Here is a 9,765-nt window from a genome sequence, read left to right on the forward strand (position 1 = left end):
TAGGGTGAATGAGGTAGAGACACCTTCTATACAGCAGCAGCTAAATGAGTTGACTGCGTTTGTTAGGCAACAGGCTGTGAGAAATGCATCACAAGACAGGGTATGCGGGATTTGCACTGGTATAGGTCACTCTGCAGACATGTGCCCAATGATTCAGGAAGAAACTGTAGAACAGGTGAACATGACTGATCACGCGCCCGCGCCAAGGAAGCAGTATGACCCTTACTCAAGCACCTACAACCCCGGGTGGAGAGATCATCCCAACCTCAGTTATGGAGGGAATAGGCAACCCAATTTCACGCCGAATAGGCAGTCTAACTTTGTGCCAAATAAGCCACCAGGGTACCAGCAGCAATACCAACCCCGACCACCTCCGCCCCCTCAATCTGGTTCATCTACGGAGGAGATCCTGAAACAAATGATGACAACCATGGCGTAAAATCAGCAAAGGACGGAGGCAGCTATTATGCAAAATCAGCAAAGGACGGACTCCGAAATGCAGGACATAAGGAATCAGATAAGTCAAATGGCCACCAGAATTAACCGTTTGGAGTCCCAGAACCAAGGGAAGCTGCCATCTCAACCGGAGTTGAATCCGAAGAACGTGAGCGCAATGACCCTAAGGAGTGGGAAAGAAATTCAAGGGCCTGAACCTGTGATTCCTAAGGACAAGGATGAAGAGAAGACTGAAAATGAGCTTGAAAGGGAGGACAGCAATGATGCAGATCCAAAGGTACTTCATGACCCAATAATTACAGTTAAAACTAACCCGCCTCCTTTTCCTAGCAGGTTGGAAAAGTCGAAGAAACAGGATAAGGAGAAGGAGATCTTGGAGGTTTTTTGCAAGGTTGAGATAAATATCCCCCTCTTAGACGCCATCAAACAAGTACCAAAATATGCCAAGTTCCTAAGGGACTTGTGTGTTAACCGAAGGCGATTGAGGGGGGATGAAAGGATCATTGTTGGGGAGAATGTGTCGGCGGTCCTACAGAGGAAGCTTCCACCAAAGTGCGGGAACCCAGGTATGTTTACTATTCCCTGTAGGATAGGCAATACTGTGATCAGGAGGGCAATGTTAGATCTGGGAGCATCAATTAATGTCATGCCTAAATCTATCTATGCTTCTCTAAAATTGGGTCCATTAAAGGAAACTGGAATAATTATTCAATTAGCTGACCGAACTAATGCATATCCTGATGGGTTAGTTGAAGATGTGTTGGTGAAAGTTAATGATTTGGTGTTTCCAGCTGATTTTTATGTACTTGATATGGATGATAACCACTCCCCCGACCCCTCACCTTTGTTGTTAGGTAGACCCTTTATGAGCACAGCACAGACAAAAATTGATGTTAACAAAGGTACCTTATCCATGGAATTTGATGGGGAAATTGTGCATTTTAATATTTTTGATACCATGAAATATCCCTCAAACTCCAACTTTAGTTCAGTTTTCTTTGTGAGTGCTATTGACCCTGTAGTGCAGGAAGTGTTTGAAACTGTTGGCAGGGATGAGTTGGAGGTGATTTTAACCAAGCACCTCGAGTTGGAGACAACTCCTGAGGTGGAGTGGAGCGAGGATCTAAAATGCACGATAGGTGCATTACACTCATTGCCGACCACCACAAAAAGGTACGAAGTATCACCTATTTTTATCCCTGAACCTCACCAAAGGGTATTGCCATCTGTGGTGCAGGCACCTGAATTGGAGTTGAAACCCCTACCAGAGCACCTGAAATATGCATATCCGGGTGATAATGAGACACTCCCGGTGATTATCTCATCGGCACTGTCAAAAACCCAGGAGGAGAAACTGATCCGGGTCCTTAGAGAGCATAAAGAGGCAATAGGATGGACCATCGCAGACATCAAGGGGATCAGCCCGGCCATCTGTATGCACCGGATTAGACTAGAAGATGATGCCAAACCTGTTAGGCAAGCTCAAAGAAGGCTCAACCCCCTCATGATGGAAGTGGTAAAGAAAGAAATTCTAAAATTGCTAGATGTGGGGATTATTTTTGCAATATCAAATAGTCCCTGGGTGAGCCCAGTTCAGGTAGTCCCAAAGAAGGCGGGAGTGACGGTAGAGGCTAACCAAACCGGTGAGCTCGTGCCAGTGCGGAAGCCCACTGGATGGAGGCAATGTATTGACTACCGTAGGCTAAACGCCGTCACCAAAAAGGACCATTTCCCTCTCTCTTTCATTGACCAAATGGTTGAGCGTTTAGCTTGTAGAGCTTATTATTACTTTTTGGATGGATTTTCAGGATACTTTCAGATAGCAATTTCCCCAGAGGATCAAGAGAAGACAACCTTCACGTGCCCGTTCGGGACCTTTGCCTACAGACGAATGCCATTCGGGTTGTGCAATGCACCTGCGACTTTCCAAAGATGTATGGTAAGCATTTTTTCGGAGTATGTTGAGAAAATAATAGAAGTTTTCATGGATGATTTCAGTGTGTATGGTGATAGTTTTGATACGTGTTTAGATAACCTGAAATTGATCCTGATAAGGTGTATAGAGACTAATCTCGTGCTTAATTGGGAAAAATGTCATTTTATGGTTGAGCACGGGATAGTCCTGGGTCATATTGTATCGTCTAAGGGCATAGAAGTTGACAAGGCTAAAATAGACATTATTTCTGCATTACCTTACCCCGCAAATGTGCGGGAGGTGCGTTCTTTTCTTGGGCATGCAGGTTTTTATCGAAAGTTCATCAAGGATTTTTCAAAAATTGGGGCCCCGTTGTTCCAACTCTTGCAAAAGGATGTAGCCTTCGAGTTTGATGACAAGTGTGAGAGAGCCTTTGACAAGCTGAAGGAATTGTTGACTTCACCCCCAATCATCCAGCCCCCCGATTGGAGTTTGCCATTTGAGATCATGTGCGACGCCAGTGATCATGCTGTTGGGGCTGTACTGGGGCAAAGAGTAGGGAAGGCGGCTCATGTCATCTATTACGCATCTCGGGCCTTGAATGGAGCCCAGTTGAATTACTCCACCACTGAGAAGGAGCTTCTTGCGGTTATTTTTGCTTTAGAAAAATTCAGGTCATATTTGTTAGGAGCTAAAGTAATTGTATTTTCTGATCATGCAGCGTTGAGGTACCTAATGACCAAGAAGGATGCCAAACCGAGGCTTATCAGGTGGATATTGCTACTACAGGAATTTGACTTGGAGATAAGGGACAAGAAAGGCTCAGAAAATCTAGTAGCAGACCATTTGAGTCGCATACCAGTTGGGGAGGCTAATGAGCCATTGAAGGATGCATTCCCTGAAGAGCATTTATTTTCCTTAAATTCTCAATTGCCTTGGTATGCTGATTTAGTCAATTATCTAGTAACAGGTATTTTTCCTGCAGGTTGGCCAAAATCAAAGAGGGATAAATTGAAGAGCGACGCCAAGTATTTTATCTGGGATGACCCGTACTTATGGAAGAGATGTGCAGATCAGGTGATGAGGAGATGTGTAAGTGAAATGGAATTTCAATCGATTTTAGCTTTTTGTCATACTTTTGCCTGTGGAGGTCATTTTGGGCCCAAGAGGACTGCTCATAAGGTTTTAGAAAGTTGATTTTATTGGCCTTCACTGTTTAAGGATGCCTATGTGTTTTGTAAGTCATGTGATCGCTGTCAAAGGGTAGGTAATATAGCCCGTAGAGATCATATGCCCCAAGTCCCGATGATTTTTGTAGAAATTTTTGATGTTTAGGGTATAGATTTCATGGGGCCTTTTCCTACTTCATTTGGTTTTCTATATATTTTACTAGCAGTTGATTATGTGTCTAAATGGGTGGAGGCTAAGGCCACTCGGACTAATGATTCGAGAGTAGTTGCAGATTTTATCAGGTCTAATATTTTTGTACGATTTGGAATGCCAAGAGCTATTGTCAGTGATAGGGGAACGCACTTCTGCAACAAAACCGTAGCTGCGTTATTTCGCAAGTATGGTGTACTCCACAGAGTCTCAACGTCGTATCACCCCCAGACCAATGGTCAAGCGGAGGTGTCGAATCGGGAGATAAAGTCCATCTTGGAGAAAATGGTGCGCCCCGATAGAAAAGATTGGAGTCAACGGTTGGAAGATGCACTCTGGGCCTATCGGACGGCATACAAGACACCTATAGGGATGTCTCCCTATAGGTTGGTATTTGGTAAGCCGTGTCATCTTCCAGTAGAGTTCGAGCATAAAGCATTTTGGGCGGTTAAGCAATGCAATATGGATATTGAGAAGGGCGGAATCCAAAGGAAGTTACAATTACAAGAGTTGGAGGAGATTCGCAATGAAGCTTATGAGAATGCGGTAATTTATAAGGAGAAAAATAAAATTTTTCATGACCAACAGATCTCAAGGAAGACATTCGAGTGTGGGCAAAAAGTTCTGCTGTACCACTCCAAATTGCAGTTATTTCCAGGTAAATTACGTTCTCGCTGGATTGGCCCTTTTGTTGTGACTAATGTCTTCCATTATGGTGCAGTCGAGATCCAAAGTTTGAAAGCTGAGAAGAAATTTGTAGTGAATGGTCATCGTCTCAAGCCGTATTATGAAGGGGTTCCAACTGAACGGGTGGAGGTGATGCACTTGGAGGATCCGACTTGCTTAGTTTAAGCAAATTTTTGGACAATGTCTAGCCAAAGACATTAAAGAAAGGCGCTCATTGGGAGGCAACCCAATTGTTTCTTTTAATTGTTTGTTTGATTTCGCGTGCCAGTAAAAATATATTTCCCTTGATTTCGACTGATTTCGGGTTTCAGGTTTCGTTTTTGCTGATATGTAGGTGGCATTTCCGCTTGACGCGCCCGCGTGATGAAGTGTAGGAAGGGGTCAAGATTCAAAAACGCGACTCGAAGTCGCGTTTACCTGCACAGTCGCGTTTTCATTCCTGCAAGTTTTGTACAGGACACGCGACTTATAAAACGCGAGTTGAAGGCGCGTTTTCAGTCGCGTTTTCATTCCTGCAAGTTTTGTACAGGACACGCGACTTATAAAACGCGACTTATAAACCCGTTTTCAATCGCGTTTTCGTCTTAGCTGATTTGCAGGTGACCTTCACTCAGGACGCGCCCGCGTGGGGACGTGCAGAAAGCTCACGATCAGAAACTTCAAACTTCTGGGAGCCCTCTTGCTCTCATGACGCGCCCGCGTCACGTTCGCGGGAAAGGTAAGGATTTGAAAAAAATATTTTATTATTATTATTATTATTATTATTATGCCTTTCATTAAAAGACGAAGAAAAGATTATAAAAAAAACAAAATAAAAACAAAATAAAAAAATAAAATAAAAAATTTTAAACCGTAGGTTTTTATTCTCTTTCCAAAAATTCCGATTTTCGAAATAAAGATTCGGGAAATTGAAGAAACAAGGTTTTGAATACAAAAAAAAAAAAGACTTTCTTTTCCTTCTTTTCTTTTCTTTCTTTCTTTCTCCCCCGCTGCTCTCCTGTTCTCTGCGCACGCCGCCTTCCATTCCAGCCTTCCACTCCCGACGCGCGATTCGACCACGCGCAGCCTACTGCTGCACGCGACGCCGCTGCGCACCACCGAATCGCCGCCCGCCAGACAGCGCCTCCGCTGTCCGCTACCCACTGCCGTCCGCAACCCCAGCCGACCGCGGCCCATCCTCTGTGGCGCCGCCGCTCCCTCCCACAGGCCAGCCACCCACGAGCTCTTCCTCCACTTCGACACAGCTGCCACGCGACCAACTCACCACCAGCTCTCCCTTCACCGCCAGATCTGCTCCAACGCCACAGCCCTTCCGCGCGTTTCACCAGGCCAAGCCGACGGCATTGGTGCTGCGGTCGTGCGCTGCCGCTGCTTTATCCGCTGCCTGGAGTGGCACCAGTGGAGGTATTTGAATCTTGTTCCCAAATTTCTCCATATCATTTGGTACTATATGGGTTCGTCAAGAGTTGGCCGTGTGAAGGTCCTGTCCTCGATTGTGTGATTTCCACCAGTGGTACTGGTTGGTTTATTTTGCCTGGAATTGCTAATTCTTTTGGGTTGGGTGCAATTGTGCGTTTAATTGGCCATCTGGAGCCACTTGTTGCAATTTTGGGTTGAGCTGAAATACTACGGTCGTTTGCTAATGTGGGGGGGTCTATTTGTTTGCATTGTTGGAGGAATTGTGAGATATAGGGGGTTCTTGTTTCAGTTACTTCTGATATTGCATATTGGGTTGAAATCCTGTCCAGCTTGACTTACTTTGCCAGTTTGGGATTGTATACTCTACTGTGACTAGTGCATTGGGGCCCATAGGGGACATTTACTCTGCTCTTTTATAGCTATTTCATTGATTGGCCTGCTTGTTAGAAATTTTGGATGCACCACGTTTGCTGGTCCATTTAGTGACTTGGATAATCCCTGTGCTTATTGAATAAACTCTGCCAGTTGCTCGTTGTGGTTAGTAGTTGGGGATCCTGTAGTTATTGAGAGCCACCGTTTCTTTGTTGGGGAACTGGTATGCATTGTGGGTGACTCTATTGTCCATTTGCTGGTTGATTAAATCAGTGATTACTGATTACGCTTAGCATTGGACATCCTGTATCTTGTTGTTCCAGCTGAGTGTTAGGGGACATGGTGAGACCGAAATCATCCTCTAGGTCTAGAGCCCCTCGGTCCCAACCTCCTCCACAAGCATCCATCCCTGTCAATACACCTACCAATCTACCTTACTCTTCTAATGTCCGAACCCGTTTGGGTAGGGGTAGGGGTGCTCAGGTAGATACCCCAACTCACTTTGGAGGGCACCTGACCTTCACTAGACCTGCCGATCAGCAGAGATATGTTAAAGTCTGTGAGCGGCATATCATACCTTGTAAGACTAGTGACAAATTAACCATGATGGGCCTAGGCATACGAGAGGAGGTCGAACAGATGTTTACCGCCATCGGGTGGCGTCCATATCTAGATATCTTTTGCCCCGCCTTTGTCGAGCTAACTCGGGAGTTTTACGCTACCTTCGAGTTTGAGTTGCCCTCGAGGTTCACCGTTGCGACACCTAATGTCATTCGCTTCCGTCTGATGGGTCGGGAATTTAATTTTTCGATTACCGAATTTAATTTGGCATTCGGGTTCATTACTCGTGAGTATGCTGAGACGAGGGAGTATAGCGAGAGTGCCTGTGACTACGTAGAGCCATTCCTCTCCCGCTACCATGATGTATGGGAGGAAATGTCCGTCGATGGGGAGCGCTACGATCCTTCCCGGTCTAGGAGTTCCTTTCTTAAGGACCCTAGTGCCCGCTATGTTCAGCGATTCCTAACCTACAGCTACTCAGGGCGCAAGGACAGCTCCGGTATACTCTCTCGCCCCGAGTTTTTCTTCCTCTGGAGTATGAAGAACAACGTCAAGGTCAACTTGGGATGTTGGTTGGCGGCGCAGTTCAAGACGGTTTTGACCAAGAAGAACAAACCTCTGATCCTTGGGTCCTTTATCACTCACTTGGCGACCGAGCTAGGGGTTCTTAATCTGGAGGACCATGACCTACATTTGGCATTCGAGATGGAGCTCTTGGATGTGGATTGCTTTGAGAGGATGGGAGTCATCGAGCGATTGCCCGATGGTTCCTACCAGTTTACCCCTCCGGGACCACCTCGAGCTCCGGGTGCATACCCTACGCCCCGACCAGGCCCCTCTTCCTTTCATGAGTCGGCCGAGGACACGGCTGGGCCGTCATCTTCTGCACCACCTCCACGCCGTGGCATTTCTGAATGGCAGCAACTCCAGGAGCAGGTTCAGGCTTTGGAGGCTTGGATGGTCAACGTTGACGCCAATGTTGCCGGCATGACCCAGAATTTGGCGCAGTTTCTGATGCATACAGGCTTTGCACCTCCGTTTCCACCTCGCCCTCCGCTTTGACCCGATTTCAGGGAAGTTTGGTCCATTTCCCTCTCACTTTTGTTTTATATTTGTCACATTGAGGACAATATGTCCTATAGGTGTGGGGGGGTGCTAGTGTTTTCCTCTTTAGTAGTTTTTAGTTCTTAGTAATTTTTAGCTTTCAGTTTTAGTTCTTAGTTTTTAGTAGTTTTAGTAGTTTTTGGTTTTTAATAGTTTCTAGTTTTATTAGTTTTTAGTTTTAATTCTAGTTGCTTATTTTCTTTCTTTGTGACTATTAGTTCTAGTTTTAATTTTAATCCTATGTGACTAAAAAAAAAAAAGGGGGAGAAAAATTTTGGTTTATTGACTCTAGTTCTACTTTTGCCAAGTTCCTTTTAAATATAATGTATCGGGTTAGTGTGGTTGGATTCGAGATGTCTCCTTAGTGAATATCGGACTGCTTGATTCTTGTGATTTCTTTGTTAATTTTTCTAGACATTGGGAATGACTGTTGGCATTTTAATGTGAACTGGTCCAATATTGACTCCAGTTCTCTATGTTTGGCGATAATGAGGCGAGCTGCTCCTATTTTTGGTTCTTAGTGTTGTTATTATGTGTTCTCGGCTGTGTTTGGCTGTGAATAATCTGGACTGTACTCCGCTATGAGTTACTACTGAGTAACCGGGGTTCGGCACCTAAAAGTGTCGTTTCTCGCGTCAAAAGGTGGTACTTTATATGAGTACGTGGTTGTATAGCGGTAGAAGCTGAGTAACCGGGCTCCTTCATCTAAAAATGTTGGAGTTCGCGTCAAAAGGCTCCGGCGGCTAGAGACTAAGTCTCCTTGGGTCAAATATTATTTGAAAAAAAAAAAGAAAACAAAGTGAAAAAAAAAGAGAGAATAAATAATAGGGAAGCTTGCTGGTTTATGGACTTAATATGGGGACTTGTGTGAATATTTGGACCATTAGCTGATAAATGTTGTGTGTCATTTCTTTTCCTTAGACTAGTTAATTTGGAAATCGAAGGAGTTTGTGGTAGAGGCTAACCGGGGGGATGTTTCTCGGATTTTAACTACTAGTGCCCGATATATGATTTCCTCTTGAATCTCTTGGCAATGTGGTAGATTAGAGTGATGACCACTGTCAACTTTTTGGGGTCTGCCCACTTTTCTTATGCTTGAGGGCAAGCATGGTTTAGGTGTGGGGGGAATTGATATGGTATAATTTGTTAGTAATTTTATTATTAATTTCTCCTTCAATCCCTGACAAATATTGTGTTAATTGCAGATATCTACTTATATTTGGGTTGTGGCCTTTATTTCAGGGATAAAACAGAAAACTACCAAACATGAGGGATTTTCTGGAGAAAATTGAGTCTTCAAGCGAGTCACAGGTCAGGGCCACAGTGCTGAAAAGAACTGGACTCCCATCCCTTTATTCTTGTTGACCAAGAGGATTACAACCGGAGGACTTTGGCAGAGAGAACTTGAAGGCTTGGGCCTTTGACTTCTGTGGGGACCACGGAGGAAAGGAAAAGGGCTTTGGTCCTTAAGGAAAAAGCAACGTACAAAGCCTAAGGAAACTAAGAAGAAATGGGGGAGCTTGTGGCCAATTGGTGGGGACCACTGGATATCTTTCCTTTGGCTTTAAATAGGGAGCTAACGTACAAAGGAGGGGACCGCTTTTAGTTTTCTTTTGCTTTAGTTCAGTTTTTAGCTTTTCTTTCTTTTCCTTGGACTGGCCTCTGACACACGCCAGGTGTTTGACCATATTCCCCAACGGGATAACATCCTTCATTCCTTACTTTTTAGTACAAAACAATGCCTTTGCAATCCATTAATCCGTGTGGTGATTTAATTATGCGGCGTGGCTAAGTCTTTCATCTAGTCAAGGGTCAACTCGACGGCGCAGTCCCGAAAATCTGTGAGATCTAATTAGTTTTCACGTGTTCCT

The 9,765-nt window shown here is 44.7% G+C and overlaps 1 protein-coding gene across 1 annotated transcript; it reads left to right on the forward strand.

Annotated features, from left to right (window-relative positions):
• The first annotated feature begins 496 nt into the window (after positions 1-496).
• LOC140007268 (uncharacterized) lies at positions 497-6,055 on the forward strand. Its single transcript, XM_072049980.1, has 5 exons — positions 497-2,395; positions 2,603-3,448; positions 3,794-4,297; positions 4,400-4,567; positions 5,468-6,055. Exons 1-5 carry the CDS (start codon positions 497-499, stop codon positions 6,053-6,055), a joined length of 4,005 nt encoding a protein of 1,334 aa, XP_071906081.1.
• Positions 6,056-9,765: the final 3,710 nt, after the last annotated feature.

The sequence above is a fragment of the Coffea arabica genome, chromosome 5c (genome assembly GCF_036785885.1).
Source record: "Coffea arabica cultivar ET-39 chromosome 5c, Coffea Arabica ET-39 HiFi, whole genome shotgun sequence".
NCBI classification, from domain to species: domain Eukaryota; kingdom Viridiplantae; phylum Streptophyta; class Magnoliopsida; order Gentianales; family Rubiaceae; genus Coffea; species Coffea arabica.

Coding starts and splice junctions, on each gene's coding strand:
- LOC140007268 (XM_072049980.1), top strand. CDS start 497: ATGCAGGACATAAGGAATCAGATAAGTCAAATGGCCACCAGAATTAAC. Junction 4,298..4,399: donor ATGAAGCTTATGAGAATGCG/GTAATTTATAAG, acceptor TCCAAATTGCAG/TTATTTCCAGGTAAATTACG. Junction 4,568..5,467: donor TTCCAACTGAACGGGTGGAG/GTGATGCACTTG, acceptor CTTCCATTCCAG/CCTTCCACTCCCGACGCGCG.